This window comes from Solea solea, chromosome 19 (assembly GCF_958295425.1).
Source record: "Solea solea chromosome 19, fSolSol10.1, whole genome shotgun sequence".
NCBI lineage: Eukaryota > Metazoa > Chordata > Actinopteri > Pleuronectiformes > Soleidae > Solea > Solea solea.
In genome coordinates this window covers 8,027,796-8,048,129 of record NC_081152.1, presented here as the reverse complement: position 1 = coordinate 8,048,129, position 20,334 = coordinate 8,027,796, and the positions used below count along the sequence as shown (strand labels likewise).

Below are 20,334 nucleotides of genomic sequence, written 5' to 3'. Positions count from 1 at the left end.
TTATTATGGCCTAAGGTTGCAATAAACAGCATACATAAGCAGTTTGGTGTCCTCAAAATGTGTGCAGTTTATTTTTCAGCTTCAGTTTTAAATAACTTCTTTTTCCCTCTCTTGACTCTGCAGTGTAAAAAGCTCAATTTCTTTGCAAAATGCTTTTCTGTGTTGCTGACATGATGCAAGGCCATGTGGTTGCTATGCATATGTTGTCGTCATTCGTTAACAGGACATTTTTTTGATCCAGCCACTTTTGGGAAAGATGGATAAAAAACATCTTTTCCTTTTTCAGGAAGAGCACATTTTTAAACAGGTCTCAATATCTGTATATATCTATATCTAATAAGATGTTTAATAACTTGCCTCAACATGACTGCCATCATTCATATATATACTGTTTCTAGGCACGTCCACTGGAAAAACATAACAAGGTTGCTCTGCCATTGTCTTTGATGAAAACTTCCCTTTCTCAATTATGCACGTAGAGATTTATGAAAAAGGAATTCCTGGATAATGTATGTCCAAAACCATCTGGCAGGAAATACTGTCATCTTACAGTACCCGTGAGAAAAGCATGCCATATATTGACCTGGATAGTATATTAAAGGAATGATCAGGGATCAGGAAAAAAGTGATGGTCAGAAGGATGATGTTAGGTCCACATACAAATTAATTTTTGCAGGTTTTAGGGAGAGCACACACTAATAATATACATTAATCTTCTTTTTGTCTACTGTACTGATGTGTGACCTTCATCATTGCTCCCGTCTAACACTGCTCTCTCCTCCATCTAGATGTGGACATCCTCCAAAAGTTGGGGCTTAAGGGAGAGAAGCCGTCTCGCTCTGTGCCAGCAGGGGTCATTCCATTCAGATCAGGGATCATCATCAACCAGCGTGCGCACATTGATGCTCCACTACGCTCACTCTTCCCAGCAGCGGTCTGGCCCAACCTGGCACTGGTCCTGAGTGTGCGCTCACATCGAATCAACAGTGCTTTCCTCTTCAGTCTGCTGTCCGACCGCAGGAAGCTTCTTCTTGGTCTGCAGCTTGTTCCAGGAAATCTGGTCCTTCACACGGGACCAAACACCTCAGTGGCACTGCCTTATGAGCCACACGATGGCCAGTGGCACCAGCTTGCAGTTGGAATAAATGGACGGAGAGTGACTCTATATGCCTCCTGCGGAGAGCAGAGTGTTCATGCAGACTTTGGGTGGGATAGTGATGAGGGACTGGCTCCAGAGCTTCAGAGCTCCTTGCTGCTGGGGCGAACAAGTCAGCAACAAGCCTCAGCACACTTTGAAGGAGCCATCTGCCAATTTGATCTGGTCCCTTCTGCACAGGCAGCTCACAACTACTGCAAGTACATTAAGAAACAGTGCAGGGAAGCTGACACATATAGGCCTAACCTTTCTCCCCTGCTGCCAATCCTACCACGAGAAGCAAACGTCACAGCTACAGCTGCTACTCCTAAACGTAGTAGCACTGAAAAGGTCAGGAAACCCACAAGGCTGAGCCTTGCTAAGAGTGTTGCCGCTGCTGCCTCAGCCGTCAGAGTTGTGGCCTCCCCCCAAAAAATAAAGCCCACTCCCGGGATAATTTCTACACCCCTGCTGGTAACTGAGATACCAGTCACAGTCCAGCTTGGTTTAGCCTACCCACTTCTGAACTCCAGTACCGAAACTGTCACAGCACCACTCAGGACAAGAATACCCCCCACAAAACCACCAACCCCAAGACCCACCACTTTTAAAACTTCAAAACAGAAACCCTCCAAACCTACTGCCCCAAAGCCGACTCCTCATAATAGCCCCAAAAAGACAACTGCAAGAACAGACAAGAAAAAACCGACTATTCCAGCCACCACCAGCACCAAACCCTCCAAGACAAAACCTAACTCTGCTGTGTCAAACCAAGATGCAGTTCCAAAGAAACCACAGCCCACCACAACCAAAAAGACATTTCTCAATCCTAAAGCCACTCCATTCAAACCCAAAGCAAATTCTGTCAAAGTCGTCCCATCTAAACCAACATTATCCAAAGTCAACCCCTCAAAATCAACAATCTCCAAAAGTCCCATCACCAAAACCTCCAAACCAACGTCCAAACAGGTCACCAAGCCAACAAAGCAGGTCAAAACAACCAAGGCTCCAGTCACCCCACCACCTACCAGACCTTCATTCAACACTGTAACACCTCCTGCTACTGATGGCTTCCAGAGCTGGGAGGTGCCACCCACTCAGTTCTCCCTGCTAGCTGGACCTGTAGGACAGAAAGGAGAAAAAGGCCCACCGGTAAGAAACTCTCGTATGTTGGGTTGGTTATGTGAGAGTGTTGAACGTGTTTAACCGTACACCTTTCGATATTGATGTTGAAGAAAATTATACCGTGATATATACAGTGTAGATGAAGAACCAGTATTGCATTAGTTGGGGTCAATGAAGCATCAATATACAACAGACCAACATTTAACAATATAACAATATAAAGCAGAATTAAATAATTTCAGGAGCTGCTAGTGGGAAACAGCTAAACTCATATACCACATACATTATATCAGTTTTCTGGGTAATATTTTGTAGATGCTGAATGTTAGACAGAGAATACTGGAATAGAGCCACAAAGCATTTTGAGTTTGCAGGGATACTTCTGCAAAAGAGACAAGGTGATGGGATGATGTGGCAGCTGTTTATGATAGCAATTCTGGGTGGTGTGTTTGATGGTATACATTAGAAAATAGGTGAAGGTGAGTGATCTACATCTTTTAGACAAACCAGGCGGTTGCCACGTTTGGATCTAGTGCTTGCGGGCTGGAAGTAAGAGACCGTGGAGATGTATTTAGGTAAATACATTTTGCCACACAGGTTTGAAATCCTCCTTTCTACTTTGCTCCACCTCTGCCATAACCCTCCAGGCTGGGTGTGACGTGTCAGGTCTGACGCCTTGCCGTCTCGGCACCAGATTCCTCTTTCACAGAAGTCTAGTGGAGGTCACATTGGCCTCTTTTAAAGCTAAGTCAAGGGTCAAAGCAGTCAGTAAACACCATAATTCAGCTTCCTAGTGCAAGCGCTGGCCTAAAGTATATTAAGTGGGGAAGTGGGAACACTGAGGTCCATAGTTGGCTTTCCCATGGCTTTGAGTTGACACTCAGCATCTGCAGGCATCTCAGCAGTATGTGTTTCCCAGATCATAGGTGATTAGTCAAGTCACTATGACATCCATCTCTAAACTGCTATGACCTCAGATCCGCTTTGAGATTTTTGACGACTCACCTTGTACTTGGTGGAGAATAAGTTTCATCCAATCGAGCAGTGTGTGATTCTTTTAGTAGCTCTCTGAGAGCCATGTGATGAGGACTTAAAAATGCACACTCACATGTGTGCACACATTTGGTCACAGAACAACAAGATGGTATTTCAAATGAACTTGGGAGTGTTGACATAAGACATCTATAAATAATTGCTTTCACCATTTTCACCTACATCTGTGGCCTCTACGGCATATTTTGCATGTTATACTGTATGTGTTTGAATGCACCCTTGTAATTAAGTTGTTGTTGCGTAAAATGTGAACAGGCGCTGTTTGATACATGAGTCTTTTTCTTTATAGTGGGTTCTACTTTGCCACTCTGGACTGCTGACTGTGATGTGTGTGTAGTGCTGGCTAATTTGGCTGAACTGATGTCCTCACCAGATACAGAACCAAAGCATGATTTAAAGTCTCAATATCATGTGCTAGCCTATAATTTAGATGTAGGATGTATGGAATGACTAAGGTCGTTTGAATCGAAGAACTAACACATGTACAGGTGCTGTTTGATGCAGTTTGAAAAACATATGGCTTTCTTTTGTCCCATTGGTATGACAAATCTGATTACATGTTCCCTGCTTTCTATTAAAGGACTTGCAGTCCAAGAATAGGACATTATCCGTCTCGCTGCACGGCCTTGCACTCACTCTCTTTCTTATAAACAGACACACACGCATCACAGATATGAAAAGAAGAAGCTTGTGCAACGTGTCACATTCACTGACGTTTCTGCAGCAAAACTTGTCATTTATCACTCACTGCATAAAGCAAATCATTAAGCAATCATTTACTGAATGTAACAGGGACAGGTTTGCAAATGCTGCCAGTAGAAACATCCAGTGCAGGAACACATGGAGCACAGTTCTCATTTTAAGCACCTTTGGCTCCCTCGTAGACCTTCTTAGTGATCTGTTCATTTGCACACATGGTTGTGTTCATATATTTAGATTTTCCATGTGATGGCTGAAAGTTAAAGTTGGAATTTTGAGGTATTCTTAATTAAAACTGCACTGTTTGTGATGTCAAAGTTTCTTGTGTACCTAGACATCCATACTCGAATAGTAGGGGAGGAAAAAGGGTCCTGAGTTTGCCACCTTTTGATAGATTTTAAACAGAATGTAGAATCAACACTAACAAAGATCAGAGGGGGTTTGTAAATTGTTGTTTTAAACTTTCACAGCAAGACATTCAATGAATAATTATTATCCAATACTTAATCCCTTAATCCTCATAACTGAAAACAGTCCTTGTCATCAGATGACATGTTGATTTCTTTGAAATAAATAATAACATTTAAGGCCCAGTTAAGACCAAGTTTTTACATCCAACTTTGTTGATCCAATCACGTCCAGATTGCGCTGTTTAGGACTATTAATGCCGGGTGTGTGTGGAGGTATCTACTGTGACCACATATGATCAGATGTTTTTATTGAGTGTGATTGTACAGATGTGCCCCACTGTCAGCCTGTTTGTGTGTCATTGTGCGCACGTGTGCGACAGAGACAAAAGAGGCTGGAGGAACTTAAATGACTCAAAGCTTTAACCATTAGACAAAAGAAATTAAATTACTATTAGTCTAAACATTGTGGGGGTGTCTATGAATACATTTTCATATTAGACTTCCACTAGTCAGACTAGTCCTAAGGATGGTTTGCAGTTCTTTTCACTCTCAGGAATGGTGACTAATGCATCCTCGAACCAATTGAATGACTGTGATTTCTGTGATTGGATGTGAGGACTCATTCAGGATGCATTATGACCACTCAGGCCTGTACTTGGTGAATACCGGGTTTGGACGGGTTCATAGACAGGTGCGAACAGTGACAATAAACAGACGGTCAAGTGTAAAGAAGGAGAGTCAAACCAGGGTGGAGGTGTGAAGATGGCCAGTGGTATGTGTTGTTATTGTTGACAGGTCTTGTGGCTTCCACTGAGCACACCACCTGTAACAATAGGGGTGGTCTCAACCCTGTAGGTCGCCCTGGAAGAAATGGTAGGGGGCCAAGTCTAATCATCACAGTGATATAAACCAGACTGCAGACAGACAGGTAGCAGCTACAAATACAGTAACCTTTGGCCTATTGGCTGTGTGTGTATGAGAGGTTTGGTGTTGTTTTGATTTTGTTGTGGTTTTGAAAATTGGTCTTTGTGTCTTAGAATTTATAGCCCTGTAAAAAACGTTGGGATGAGGAAACTTCAGAAAGGGTACTGTAAAGTGCAGTAGATACTGCTGCTGCTACTACTACTTCTTTTTTACTCCATCATTATATCTGCATTATCTCTAAGTTTAACTGCTCATTAAAAATACTGCACCATGTTTGACAATGAACAAAACATGTAAAAAATACTACTTAAACACACATTTGCATCAGAATTCAGATACATACTGGTAGGTCTTGGAGCTCCAGTAGCCACAGGCATTCTGTTTTTCCACACCTCTCCTTTCCCTATATTTGTGATTAAAAGCTCAAGGCTGATAAAACCACACAGGGGCCTTGAGTGGCACAGGAAATGACCTGTTATTTCTAGTGTTTCTATGGTTTCCTGCCACACAGCCTCTCATCACCCTGTGATGGAAAAGGGCCTCTTTTTTTTTTTTTATCCTGCAGCCAGTGTGAATCCTGTCTGTGGAAACATACAGTCTTAATGGCCTGATGCTTTTGATAGGGCATGATACAATCAGATTGCTATGGTATAGAACAAGACTGACTGTGTAGTGCATGTAAACACTGTACAGCACTGACTCAATGCTCTCTCTCCAGGGACTACCAGGACCTCTGGGGAAGCCAGGTCTGCCAGGCAAGAGGGGTCCTCGGGTAAGTATCCTCGCTTGCCCTCTCACACTTCAAGCCACATCAAACACATCCATTTCTAAAGTGTAGAACTTATTTTGTCTGGCTTTAAACACTTTTCTTCGCACTATATGTGCTCTTTAAGTGTGTGTGTTTGGTGCTGCTGCTGACGCACATGATGACTAAAAGCTCAAATGCATACTGTCAGTAATAACCCAGTTTGGCTGAGAAGTGACTTAGAAAAAGAGAAGGACAGACGAGGACAGAGAGGACAGTATCTGTGTGTTACAACTGAGTCCAATGCAAAGTCTTGGACCTGTCTGCAGTTACTACTATAATAACCCTCCAGTGCAGGCCCCCACATCACTTTAAACCCTTCCCATCACCCAGCTGACAGGCACACACACACACACAAACATGTGCACAAAGTTTTCCTTTGCAGGGAGATTGACCATATTCAGCGTGGGGCTGTGAGTGCTGACCTCCCACCCCTAAGCATAAACAGGAAAGCTCCTATAAAGACAGCCTTTCAAAGGGCTGCCTGTGCCACAGGATGCCTAATAAAAGCACTGTAAACAGACAGAGAACACATGGCTCCACTGGACTTTCTTCTCCTCAGTGAGCTGTTGCAGCAGGCTGCACCGACACTTCATAGGAATCCCATTCTGGACTAATGAAAGACCTCTTTCTCCAAGGCAGTTAAATAGACATGGTCTCATTCTTGGGTCTTCCTTTAGGAATTCCTCCTCACTTCCTCGCTATGATAGCAATGTGGTTTTAAGTGTTTCACTCTGAAATACCTCATTAACTATTACATTTTATTATTTTATTATTGTGCTGCTACCCATACTGCCATGAAGGGGAATCCGAGTGACCGTATTTTTCCTCTAGCGCCACAACATTCCCACAAAATCTGGTGCACATGTTCATGCTCCCCTCAGGATGAAAATTGTAATAATTTTCTATTTACCTGTTCTAATACTAATACTCATACTAATACAAGGATGAAAAGGCAAAGCTAACGATTGTTTCCAAAATAGAACAGTCAAACATGCAGGTTTTAAATTGCAGCCTTTGCGATTTGCTTATTGCGACTTTGATTTGAAAACAATCGGCCAAAGCGAAGTCTACACAGTGGCTGCACTGTATATATTTGGATGAATACGTCTTTGTCTTTTGATTGTTTTGCTATTTTTATTACTGAGGTGGTTTTGTGGTTCTTTGTTTGAAAGGCTGTTAAGCTAAAGTCTCTATGATCCCCGACCACTGTAGATGTATAAGGAGGTCTTTGTCTGACTCTAATTAAAGCTATTTAAGCCCCAGCAGCACCTCCTATCCAGTAAGTGTAGTAGTTCCCCCAACATCACTTCCACTTAGGTGTATTTCATTTGATCCAAATCAAACTGAAATAAAGCCTTGACTGATCTTAGGCACAGAGGTATGTGCACACTGTCAAGCCAAGTATTGTTACGTGTGAGATTTATGTGAGTGTGTATAACCAAGCAGCAGCCGTATTTTACTTGAACAATTTTCACACAAAAATAAGTAATTATGCAACATAATAAATGGTCGTTCCTCTCGTCAAATGAACATAAAAATCCCTTTCCACTCCTGGACTGGTTTGAGTATAAAATGTTGTCTCTTCATACCCCATTCCTCCTGGTCAAGAAACAGTTTAATCCAGGGTTTAGATCATTTTATTTTTATCAGCTGCTCTGTGGGAACAATGGAGCAGATGAAGAACAAATTCTTCATCTGCTCCATTGTTGACAGCAGTGCGCTAATTCCTGTGCAACACTGGCGACGCTCGTTCATCTTCCGGCCCTTGATAAAAGCTATTAACATTAATGTTTGCAATGACTCTTCATTTTTTAAAAACGTTTATTTCATCAGACAGATCATCTCAACGACTGAGACGGCAGGAAAAGATACAACATAATAAGTTAAGATGTTGTCTTTGACATCACAGTTGACACACGGGTGATGCAGGGGTGAAAAATAACAAGGTCATCCCCTGGCAGTGGGAAGGGTGTTGATCTCCCCTTTTTTTGTAGCGGATTCATATGGATTCAAAAATCCTTGGTATACCTGCTAACTTTAGCGTGAAAGAGGCTTAAGTGGTTCTCGATAAAGCTTCTGTGTCTCTTGCCAAACCTCGTTCATCAGCAGAATGCATCAACCAATCGCTTCGTGCTGATTTACATCCTGGCTAAGACGTGGCCTTTGTCAGCCCCGGCAAAGCAGCTGTTGAACTGCCTGTGTGTCATTGACAGTGGAAGTGGTTGGTTTGCAAAGCACGGACAATGAAAACGAGCCTCTTCAATAAAAAAGCACTTGTAAAGGCCATTGGTTTTGATGCCACTTTAACAGAGGTCACTTGCAAACATACCACCAGTGTCCGACACTGACCTCAGTCATTTTACTTTCCTCACACATACAATTACACACAGTATGCAGTAGAGTATACGCGCTGCAGCACTAATCCGACAGCATGTAGCACAGATGTATGCGGTGGTGTTTTTGACCTTCCTGTATAAAGAGCTTTCCTGTAAACAAAAACATTTATCAATTTTAATTGCTGCTTCCATATATATATGTGTGTGTGTGTGTGTGTGCACATTCAGGCATGCACTCACAAACACATGCTGTCCAAACAATAAGGGTTTGGTTTCAATTAAGAAAAGGAAATTTGTGTGTTGGTAGATAGATCATTTATGCCACGTCTTAATTTATGTGTGCAAGTCGCTGAGGCTGCAGGATGAGGTGGAAAAGGATGATTTCTACGCACCTTCTTCTTTGTGAGGAGAGCAGTCTGCAGCTCTGCCAACTCCTTTTTTTTTTTGTATGACCCTCCTTAGCGCTGGATTACTGGAAGTTACTGGTATGATGACACACAGAGCACCATTGAGCCCAGCCAGCACCACCCATGAACCCTGACCTCTGATCCCACACATATGAGTGTGAGACGCTGTCACCATAGCAACCCCCTGTCAGCACAGAGGCCTCTGCTCGTCGGGATGAACTCTTTGGAGTCTGTTTGTAGGTGTATAGTGATGGCAGTGGTAGGAGGGTGTGAGGGGAAACATAGGGTGGATGCATCGCTGGTGCACAAGCCTGACTGGCTGCGTGTGTCGTCTGGAACCTGCTCGTTCAAAAGAGTCTTTGTGCGGGTAAAATTTGTTCTCATGCCTCCCGAGTCCAAACCTTATTTCACAAGTTGCTTCAATTGCATATAAAGGTCCCAGATGGACATTTTAGATAGAAAGCTGGAAAGATTACTTTTAAATGTGAAGTTCTGTTTTGGGCATTGTGTTGGCAACACAATCAAGGCAACCAATCAAGTTTTTTAAGGATCCCTCTAATTCTTAGTGTAAACTGTATATATGGATTTCTCCTCTGGAAAATTACTGCAATAGACTCGAGGACCCGCGCTTCCAATCCTATATTCCCCATTTGGAGGCTTTTTAATACCAGATTTTAAATGTTTGGCCTAAAACTGGCGCTTGGTCTTCCAATGAAATTGTAACAGTGGTCATGGCCATTAAGATATATTACTGTTATTGTTGTAAATGCCTAAATGATCATTTGGATTACTTACCGTTTCCTTCCTCCTATGTACTTCCACAATGTCACTGCATGGCGTATTAAACTTTGGCTCTTAAAGCAAATAGATTTAAATGTTTGGCTCATCACCAGCACAGCTGAATTCATTCTCCGTGTCTGCCTTACTTATTATGAAGTTTTCCTGTAATTTATGTGGCACTGAGCTGCAAATTCTGCTCTTTTGTTTTTATTCAGTGAACGCAAAGCATGCTATAGAGACTTGAAGTGAAATATTGTTCCTGACTTTTTACTATGTTTGTATGCGTGTGTGTGTGTGATGACAGGGATCTTTAATTATGAAGATGTCCGGCAGTCTCACACGCTCTCTCTTTATCTAATGTCAGTGATCCAGACGTTGCCCCTACGGCTCTAATTTGGCACAGCATCATACGGAGTCTCTTTTATCTTTAATACGGTGACTGTATATACATTTAAACAGTTACGAGCTTGTGTTGAAAGTCAGACTTTGTTTACGGCGCAGCCCATTAACGGACTCTGCTGTGAACAAAGGAATGTAGCCTTGAGGGTGATGTCATGCACCCGGATTTTAAGGATTTTTTTTTTTCACTCGTATGGTGTGTGGATTTTCAATTTTGTAGATTCAAGCACAGATATTTATAAACCTCAGAGAAGGCAGCACACATGGCACCATTAGGAACTACCGCTTGTTTCAATTTTGACCATTTGGTCTCAACTTAAAATTGGTTGAATTTGCATAAAGCTTGTAGTATTATTACCACGCGAACCACAGCAACGCCCTGCATTGCTTTTTAGAGGTTGGTGGTTTTTTCCATTTGATAGCCCTCAGCTTATGCGCACCCCACCCTGGTCTTCTCTAATTAGACACCTGTTGTGAGCAGAAGGGACACGGCATGGACGCAAGAGCTCAGGCCCAAATGTCACTGCCAGCCTGTGAATACAAGTGTACGGCCCAAACTGCGGCGAACCACAGGGTTCATTTTGAAACATGTAATTCAAACATGTCTCGTTTGTTTAGGTTTATTTAAGGCACGACAGTGTCCCTTAATACCGGCGTTTGGCCAGAGTAAAGTAACTCTCGAGGGAACGTCAGCTGTGTACAAAAAGAAAATGAAAGGGGGAAGAGTGCGTTGGAGGGGAATGGTGTAAATCACATGAGTCCTTGGAGTGAAAATATCTTGTGCGTGAAAAGGTAAAAAAAAAGAAAAGATAAGCTGTTGTCAAAACATTATCTTAGCTACTGGTCCCGTGTGTTCTGTGGTTCACTCGTCAGAGATAACGGTAACACGCTTACTCATGTGCTGCTCATCCATGACATCCTGTCTCTCGTGTGAATCATCAACATGTCTGTCATCAAAGCGGCCTTTGACAGGAGTAGCACTTACATGAAAAGGCATTGATGTTGTCATGTCTGCACCCGACCAGTATCTGCTTTTGAACATTGGATCAAAGGGCTTGTTTTGTTGCGTGGTATAACCCAGCCCAAAACCCAGGCCTTTTTTTTCTTTCTTTTCACAACAGGATAATAGTGAGCTGCCTTCTCTGGATATCTATGTTTTTTTGTTGCTGCAGACCGGATCACAAAAAGAAAATGACTTACTGATTTGTTTTGACTCACCTCAGTCAAACTCACTCACCCAGCTCTTAAAGCAGTTGTGTGGGGTTTTTTCCGCTCTCTCTGACTCGTTTGACCCTCGACCCAGCACAGGGGGGAGGGAAGGTTAGGGGCCCATGGGTCCCAAACCACATGGAGGGCAGGAATGAGGTCAAAAGGAGATAGACAGAAGGATGGATAGATGGAGAAAATATAGCAAATAACCCCATCCACGTGTCTGTCTCATGGCTGTTGTTTAAACCAAAGCAAAAAAAAACGAGTAGATTCATTCTCTGGCTTCCAGAGGTTTTCTGCTAAACCTTCCCGTGGGGGCTGCTGGACGAGGCGAGATGGTTCACGTTACCAATATGCTGCTACTGTAGAGCTCGCTTTGTTTACTTACAGACACAGTTGTGTTCCTTTCCTCAGCATCGGCCAATGCAGACAGAAACACACACCAGTGGAGGAATTCAAAATGTTATGATACAGGGTGATCTGTATTACTCATTAAGAGGCTTGGCATATGTGTGTTTGTGTGTATGTATGTGTGTGTGTGTGTGTGTATGTGTGGAGTGGAGGGGGGGTGAGGAGCAACAAGGACCAGGAAAACCACATCCATATGGTAAAACAGCTCCACAGAGCCCCATTTTCCATAAGCCTCTACCCCCCAACACCAACCCCAAATACCTCACCCCCCAACTCACACACATACACACAATTGATGTATAGGAAAATAGGTTAAAAGAGCAGGGAGGCTGAGTTTCTCCAGACAGACTGTGCCCCCCCCCTTCTCTGGTTTCACTCACAGTAGCCAAAGTCTGCATCAGCTTTATCACACACATGAAGACTGATACAGATCACAATCACTCTTTGATTTTTTTTTTTTTTCCTCTCTTCCCACAGGGAGCGCCTGGTCCCCATGGAAACCCTGGCCGATCTGGTCCACCTGGGCTCAAGGTATCTTACATAGTCACAAATATTCACATGATACTTGCCTGTACTGTTCATTGAGTATTCAATAAGAGGTTTATGATCTTCAGTTCTATGCGCATTTGTTACTTTTATTATATAATCGACTGACTCCATAAAGATAAACAAGGGTGCTGTGTTTTTATGGGTTTTACTGCTTATTCACAACAGTGCACTAACAACTGGGAGTTTATAATACTACAAACTCAACAAGACTTAATGCTGACATGGATTAGAAGGAGATGTGTGCCGTAACGGTCCCATTTGTTCATGTTTTTGTAGATCGACCTGAAATTTACCATATATATTGATTGTATTAGTTTAAAGCCAAGGGTCCCCAGGGTGATGGGAGAGTCTGACAGCCAGGCAGTTGAAGTGATTTATCAGAGCTCTGAGGACAGACATTGCAACTCAGAAAGTGTGAACTCCAATTAAATCTTTCCAACTTTAAATCTGTGTGGACACGAGGTGTCCATGCACCACGACAAATCCTCCACGTTCCTTATCTGATTGTCCTCACTGATATATGTCTGAGTAAACAGGCCTGACCTCTGTCACTATGGCGCCAGAGCACATAGTGAGGACCACTACCTGTATTTATAGCGCATTAAACAAACGCCTTATATAAATGACAGCTGTGGTTTTGCTGCCCATCCCCATCAACTACAACCCTGACCTCCCCTGGTCAAAGTGACGATGTTTGTTGTTGTCTCACAGCTGCAATTTATAATTTCCCTTCCCTTTCCTTGTCATAATTACATTCCTCCGCTTTCCTTCCCCCTCCCTTCCTTATGACCCAAATTGTATTCTTATCTGCCATTATCTCTGACGAACACTTCAACAAAGCCAGTGCCTGTGTATGTCGAGGTCCTTGGCAGAAATAGAAGTTTTGAATTTTTGGAAATGGAAACTAGCTTGGGGCAGTAAACGTTCAACATTTTTTGGGAAACACTCATATTTGCATTCTTGCAGAAAAGTACAGTAGATGGGAAAACTGATGCCAGTCGTCTGAAAGCTATGGTTGTGTTACCTATTTTATAGAACAAACAGTGGTATCGGGAGAAAAGAGCTTGTCTGACTCTGTCCAGCAGTAATACAATTCTGTGCCTATTAAGCTTAATGTTAGACTGCACTGGTTTAACTGCACAAAAGCAGATGAAAATTATGATCTGTGGGTTTATTGTAGGGTTATGACGACTAGGAATTTTAAGGAACTTATTACGCCCCAGGCAACAAAGTAATTATTGACTCTCGTAGGTGCTTCATTGGATTTTCTATTACATTTCAACTGTTTCTCCCTGTTTCTGTTCTTTATGCAAAGCTGAAGAAGTGAACTCCCTTAAACTTTTCATTTAAGATGCATACTTTTTAAAAGTCCCTTGCTAAAGACCATACGTTCATGCCTCTCTCACTCCACAGAAATATAATAAAAAACACCCAAAAGCATGAGAGTAACACCAGTTGAGTGATAAAAATGGAGAAGACATACATTTGTCAAGCCGCTCCTCAGCGAGTGCTTTCATGGTGCCGAGCAGGTGCATCGAGAGAATGAGCGGAAAGTGTTTGATGTCTCTTAGCTGCACCAGCTTTTCCTCTTTCATCGTTAATAAATGAAACAAGGTTGTAAAAGGCAGGGGTCCGAGGGGAAAGAGCGACAGTCGGGGCTCAGACTAATTTCCGATCGTTGCTTTGATGTGCTGAAGCCCCATTATTGTTACCTGCTGACAATGAAGCGTGGTGTGTGTGACTGGAGGGGCACTGAGGCCACGTAACGCACTGCAGCTTAGGAAAAACATCTGAACTGGTTTTTCTTTGAATTTTTTTCACTCACATAAAAACTCAATTCTTTTTCATCACTTGTCGCCCCCTGCTTTGGCATTATGTTATTTATAGCAGCAAGTTTCTGTCGCCTGAACCCTCTCCTTCTCCAAATGAAAGCAGTAGGAGAGTGAAGTCATTTAGTTAATATGATTGTTTGTTGTGTTTGACAGAGTTGTGTTAAGAATAATTTTGACTCTTGTGTTTTTTTTTACTTTAAGGGGAGAAAAGGAGACCCTGGCATCTCACCTGGACCAGCACCTAAAGGAGATAAGGTATTATAGCTCTCCATTATTAGTTCATAACAATGTTCTGTGTGGCAAATGTCTATCAAATGTATATTTCACTGTTTCATGCATTATTACCAGCTAACATTTTTTTGCTTTGTGTCTCAGGGAGATCCAGGGGTTATTGGCCCAGTTGGCCTGATTGGACAACAAGGCCGAACGGTAAGACTGAATATCTCAGGTCTCCTCAAAACATCTTAGAACCCTTACAAGAAATTCCCGCCCTTGTGTTCTGTCTGCGTTGTTTTTGTTTTGTTCTTTTCATCAACATGTCTCGATGTGTGTGTAACCTAACTCTCACTGTCTCTCTTGTTCATTTTGTACTGTGATCACCATGTGTGCTTGCTGGATCCTGCACAGAGGGGTCTTAATGTTGGCAGGAAGTTTGTCAAGAGGGAGGATTTTTGTCATCAGTGGGAAAAGGATGTGGATCACAAGCTCATGCACTCGTGCAAAAATGCTTGTGCCTTAGATGTTTCTTAAGTCGCAATTTGAGTGATTCATGAGTGTGAGGAGGAAAAAGTGGGACAGAGTTTCTGGGAGACAGAAGTGGAACATGTAGACAAAGAGTAAATCCGAGGGGAAAGTTTGAGTTGCTGCTGCTGCTGCTGCTGTGTGTCTTTTGTTCATGATTGTGTTCATGAATTCCTGCATGCGTGACATCAAGATTATAAACTGCTGCAGTTGCCATAGAGTGTGGAAAAATTGTACTCCAGTTGATTTTGTCAAAGAAAAACAAACTACATACAGTGAATGGACAATGAAAAAAAATGACCTAATACCTAAAAGTAATTGGGCCAATGCAAGGTACTGTTGTGATTAAAATAAACTACTGTGTTATATAATAATTGAACACATTTGGAACAAAAGCCTATAGAGTTTATTGCTCTGGGGGTATGTTTGACAAAAAAAAAGTCAGGAAGACATGATCCCTACAAATTATGCGTCATGTTTGTTCCCCACAGTCGTCACAATTACTTCATCCATCAATTATCTATACGGCTTATCCTTGGCTTTGAGCGCTGCAGGGAGAGCTGGAGCCAATCTTTGGGAGGAAGGCAGAGCACAGGTCAGCAGCCTATCACAGAGCCTGCTAACATACAGAGACAAACAAGTACTCACAGTTAGTCCCCAGTTAATCTGATCCCAATCTGCAAAGTCTTTGGACTAAGGAAAGACACCGTGAATGGAAAGAACATGCAAACTCCACACAGAGAAGCTCCTCGCTTTGCTGGGATTTAAACTGAGAACCTTCTTGATGTGTGGCGACAGTGCTAACCACTGCAAGCCTGTGCCACCCTCATCTGTTTCACCTTTTCCCAAACATTCAGATGTAAACATACATCCCATGGTGACAGAAGAACATCTCAAAAACTGTTTTCAGTTACGTTATGTATTTTAATAGAACCATGTGCACATTTCAAACAGAGTAGAAAAAACAATAGTTGAATAAATATAGCACGGAGATGATATGCATTTCAGCAGAAACGTAAAGTGCCTCTGCATGTATCCGCTGTCTTGCCAGAGTGTCGGAGTCGAGTTGGACGACTGCCTGAAGCTTAACATATGGCTTTTGTTAGGAATCAGCGTTTCTCTCTGTCTCGCAGTGTGTGTGTGTCCCCGTGTCTATTTGTATGTCTCTGTCTCTTTTTCACATACACACTCAGCCAGAATGGAAAATGAAAAGCTAGTGGAAAACATTCACAGTTTTGTTTCAAGTTAAATGGGTCTTGGAAGTGATTAGACAACTAACCCAGTGATGCGTGAGTCAAAGGTGAGAGAGCACAGGTTACAGGAATGAAGGTAGACGTAAAGTATCATAAAGGTAAGATCACTATACACGCATACATATACACTGTATTTAAGCAGATATAGATGTAGTCTTCACATTTGAAAAAGTGACGTTGGCCGACAGGGGTGACTCCATTGGTTGCAAACATATGTTTGTGTATGTGGAAATGAGCCCACTTCTAACTATGTTTATATTGTCAGTAAACATTTTCCTGAGGAGTTTATTGTTAACTGACAGCTTTACGTCTTCCTCAGTTGAACATAATGTCAGTTTTGTAAATGAAGTTCCCATTTACAGGAAAATAGACGGCACATAATAAGTGGACACCAGAAGGACTGAGTATAGCCAATAGGAGCCTGGTGGCAGGTAACGGTTGTGAGCGTCCGGTTTCAATAACGGATGTTGTGTTGGACAAATCACAGATCTGGGAGTTTGTTAAGCAACCACGAGATGATATCCATTTAATACATGGTCTACACTGAGTTGAGGCCCATCAATACTTGTTATGTGGCAGCTCAATGGTAGAGCGAGTCGTCTTTCCACTCAAAGGTTGTAGGTTACATTCCCGGCTCCGCTAGTCAACATGCTAATGTGTCCTTGGGCTGTGGCGGCAGCATGTCAATGGCTATGAAAGATGAGTGATAATTTGAATGGTCATCAAGACTAGAAAAGCGCTATATAAACACAAACCATTACTGTTTATTGTAAGTTCTCATTAGAAGATCATAATTACATCACTCAGTCATGAATTTGGAGTTGTTGCTGTAGCAACCTAATCAACACACACTTTGACTTCATGAGAGCTTGCCTCAGATTCTGGTCAATGAACCACAGATCTGATGACTGTGTAGGAAACTTGTTAAATTAACCACAAGCGTCAGCTTCCTTTTCCATACACAAACACTGAGCGGTTTTCATCCTGCACTAAGACAATGCACAATTACTTCTATAGCTCTCAGCTGGGCTTTTAATAAAACATGATATGACGTGCCTACACATCGCAGAACTATGACCGAGGTGTGAGTCAATTTCCAAACTGTGCTGTCGGAGCAAAAAGTCTGTGCCTTGAAACAGGCTTTGTTCAGTTCCTTTTCACTCAGCTCAGGTGGAAAGTCCCAGGCGTTCCCTACTGCAGGTCTCTCCACTGAGACACTGAGGGTTAGTTGGTACAACATTAGTACAATGCTGAAAGGAGATGATTACTCGTAGTGCAATTACACTGCAGTGGCAGGCCACCCTGAAACACCCATGTGCTGTTTCTTCCTCTTCGTACCACTCTCTAGCTCTTTGGCACTTTGCTCCAAAGCTGTGGTTTAGGAAAACAGAAGAACAGCAGCTTTTCCTCTGTTCTCCTCAGAAATTTTTCCCCTTTCACACATTCACCCAAACATACACACGCACACATACATGCATGTTCTAAATCAGCTTTAGCTTGATACATCAACCGGGATTTCTGGAATTTTGGCTGGCGTTTTCCAGTTTTCCATGGAAACCTTTAATGGAGAAAGCAGTTGTCCTTTGAACGTGTGATAGGAGAGTGTGATTTTACACCACCGGACAAGCCAAGCATGTTCTGCTCTGCACAACATTTGCTCTACCCAGCAGACTCTCGACAGAATGGCTTTTCAGTATGGTAGGCAAGGTCAGCGAGAGGAGACGCACACAAGGCCAAACCTCAACTACAAGGTTGCATTACAAGCCACATGTGTCGCTCTCACCTTACTGCTTTCATCCATTCTTTTTCTGTCTATTCTCACTGCTAGTTGATCTGTCTCCTCTCACTTTTTTCCTTTTCTCCATCTGTCTTTCTCACTACCTCTGCTTTTTCTCCCTGGAAGCCAAGACATACTGTCTAGTAGCACTAACTGCTAGGGTTTGACCTGCAAGTTTTGATATGGATATGGAGTCTTGTAAGCAGTAATGATTGTATTTACACCTGGTATTAAAATAGGTCAATGTCACCAGTGTCCACATTGAGATCTATCTGATGAAAACATCATATGCCTTAAATATCGTAAGTGTATGAGAGAAAGGGAAAGAGAGAACATGTCTGTCTTCCACTTCCTCTGTTTTCTGCTGACTATATTTTAATGCCTCTACACTGCAGACCCTAGTTTCTTTGGTCTCTTCTGGTCAAGACGTTTTTGAGAGGTGTAGTGAAGCTTTTTATGTTTGGTTTGATTGGTCATGTTCAGATACATGGCAGCTAGGTGCTCTCTGTGTTGAAATGCTCCAAGCTGTGTGATTGGGTGGTTGGCAGTGGGTGGCACAACAGAAAACCAAAACCAAGACCATAACCAAACCAACACATCAACAGAATTTGTAGCCCACAAGTGAATTTTGTGAATTCACTACTGCATCCATTGTTATCAGGGAAGCCAGTATTTCAATTTAACATGTTTCCTTAATCTCTGATGACGCATCATGGTCAGTTTATGTTTTAATATAATAACAACAAAGAAATCAGATGACAATGATCATAGGGTCAACGATGACTGACGCTGCTTTATTGCATAATTTTATCATTCAGTTGCTGTTCCCACCAACTGTATGACATACATAAATCGTTTTCCCTTCATATCATGTTCAAACCATATCATTTTACTGTTATTTCCCTGCATGAACTTGAGAGACTATTAATTATACTTAGTTTTAATTATACTCATTCAAGCTGTTTAATGTACAGCATTAATCTGTCTGAGCCTCTCAAAAACCTGTTCCAAACCAAACCGTCTCCTTTTTGCTCCTGCTGCAAACCATCAGCGCTGTAATTACGGTAGAATTCAGATTAACCGTCCTTTCTTTGCATGTTTTACAAGAAGTACAACAAATGAGCGCTCCATCTTCCACCGTGCGAGTAGCTTAATAACGATACTGCATGCAAGTAAACATGCTGCTGAGATTGCGGTGCAGACAGGGATGAGATGAGAGATGTTTTTCCACTGGCAAGATTTCAACCAAATTGTCTGGTTAGTTAAATGCATTTGTTTGTTTCGTCTGTCCTCGACCAGACATCCGCATGGACGGTTTATGTTCTGCTGTGCATGCAACACATGCATGGAGCCGGGTGATTACTCTGAGCGATCATCAGGCTTTCATGCTGTAGAGTGATTTTGGAGCGAGAGGTGGAAAGCGGGCTCCATGGCACTGTCCAGTGGAAGACACACATTCATCATTGGTGTTGTGCAAAAAAACATGAGGTTGTTCCTATCAACACACACAGAGTTAAGCGTGCCCCATTTAGCTGGTAAGAAGTCAGAGGTATGCTATATTACTTGTAGACACAAAATGTGTTTTATTTTGTGCTTGCCAAAATGTGCTAAGCACTCCTCCTGGGCTTAGTGGGTAGGATGTGGTGAAGGGTGCTTACGGGGTGCTACTGGGGAGCTTCTGGGGAGCTTCTGTAAATGAAAACCATTCTACTGGTGGTGAGTTTATCTGATTGAACACACATGGTCATCAAGAACGTGGCATGGGCGGACAAGTGGGAATGGCCGCTCTCATTAGCAAGCTCATAATGAGTGAGATAAAGATCTGAGATGGCCGAGCTGAGGTTGGGAGGCTGTGGTTAATATGTGTGTGTGTGTGTGAAATGTGGCTTTTACTGGACCTCATTCACAGCACATCTTGGGATTATAAGCAACTACACATGTTTGCACTGTGCATAAGCCATGTCACAAGACGAACATATACATGTGTGAACATGTGTTTCTCAGCCAGCCTTTGCGTATGGGCATACACGTACAATATGTGCACACATGTGCACACATGTTTACATGCCACGAGAAAGGCATAGGGTGACCACATTTCCTGCAAGGCTGGCTGGGTCAAAAAGTGAATGGAAAATTTGGCAAAGGTCCATGTAAACAAAGGAATATCAGATTTAGACTCGGATTCAGACCGTCCTCGCTGGAGCTGAACCTCCAAGTGGAAATTTTCAAGAGGTCAGGCACAGACGCCATGTGTCTGCGAATGCATTTATCCTCCTGCTTCCTGCACTTGTTTGTCAAGAGGACACTTACAAAAACGTGAAATACTCATATTTGTGTGTGTTTGTAACAGCCTGTCACAGCAACAGCCTGTCAGCACACCTCGAAACAATATATAATAAACTTATATGTGCCATGCAGTGTGGCACATATAAGTGTCTTCTTCTAGTGGTCATTTGATGATGTGCAACATGTAATGTGAAAGAGAT

The 20,334-nt window shown here is 42.5% G+C and overlaps 1 protein-coding gene across 1 annotated transcript in view; it reads left to right on the top strand.

Moving 5' to 3' along the window:
• The window catches only part of col27a1a (collagen, type XXVII, alpha 1a), a 70,587-nt gene that overhangs the window by 8,739 nt on the left and 41,514 nt on the right, over positions 1–20,334 (top strand). Inside the window, exons 3-7 of the mRNA XM_058616814.1 lie at positions 789–2,287; positions 6,065–6,118; positions 12,174–12,227; positions 14,279–14,332; positions 14,453–14,506. Of these exons, the coding sequence (XP_058472797.1) occupies positions 789–2,287; positions 6,065–6,118; positions 12,174–12,227; positions 14,279–14,332; positions 14,453–14,506 (1,715 nt within the window). The remainder of the gene's footprint in view (positions 1–788; positions 2,288–6,064; positions 6,119–12,173; positions 12,228–14,278; positions 14,333–14,452; positions 14,507–20,334) is intronic.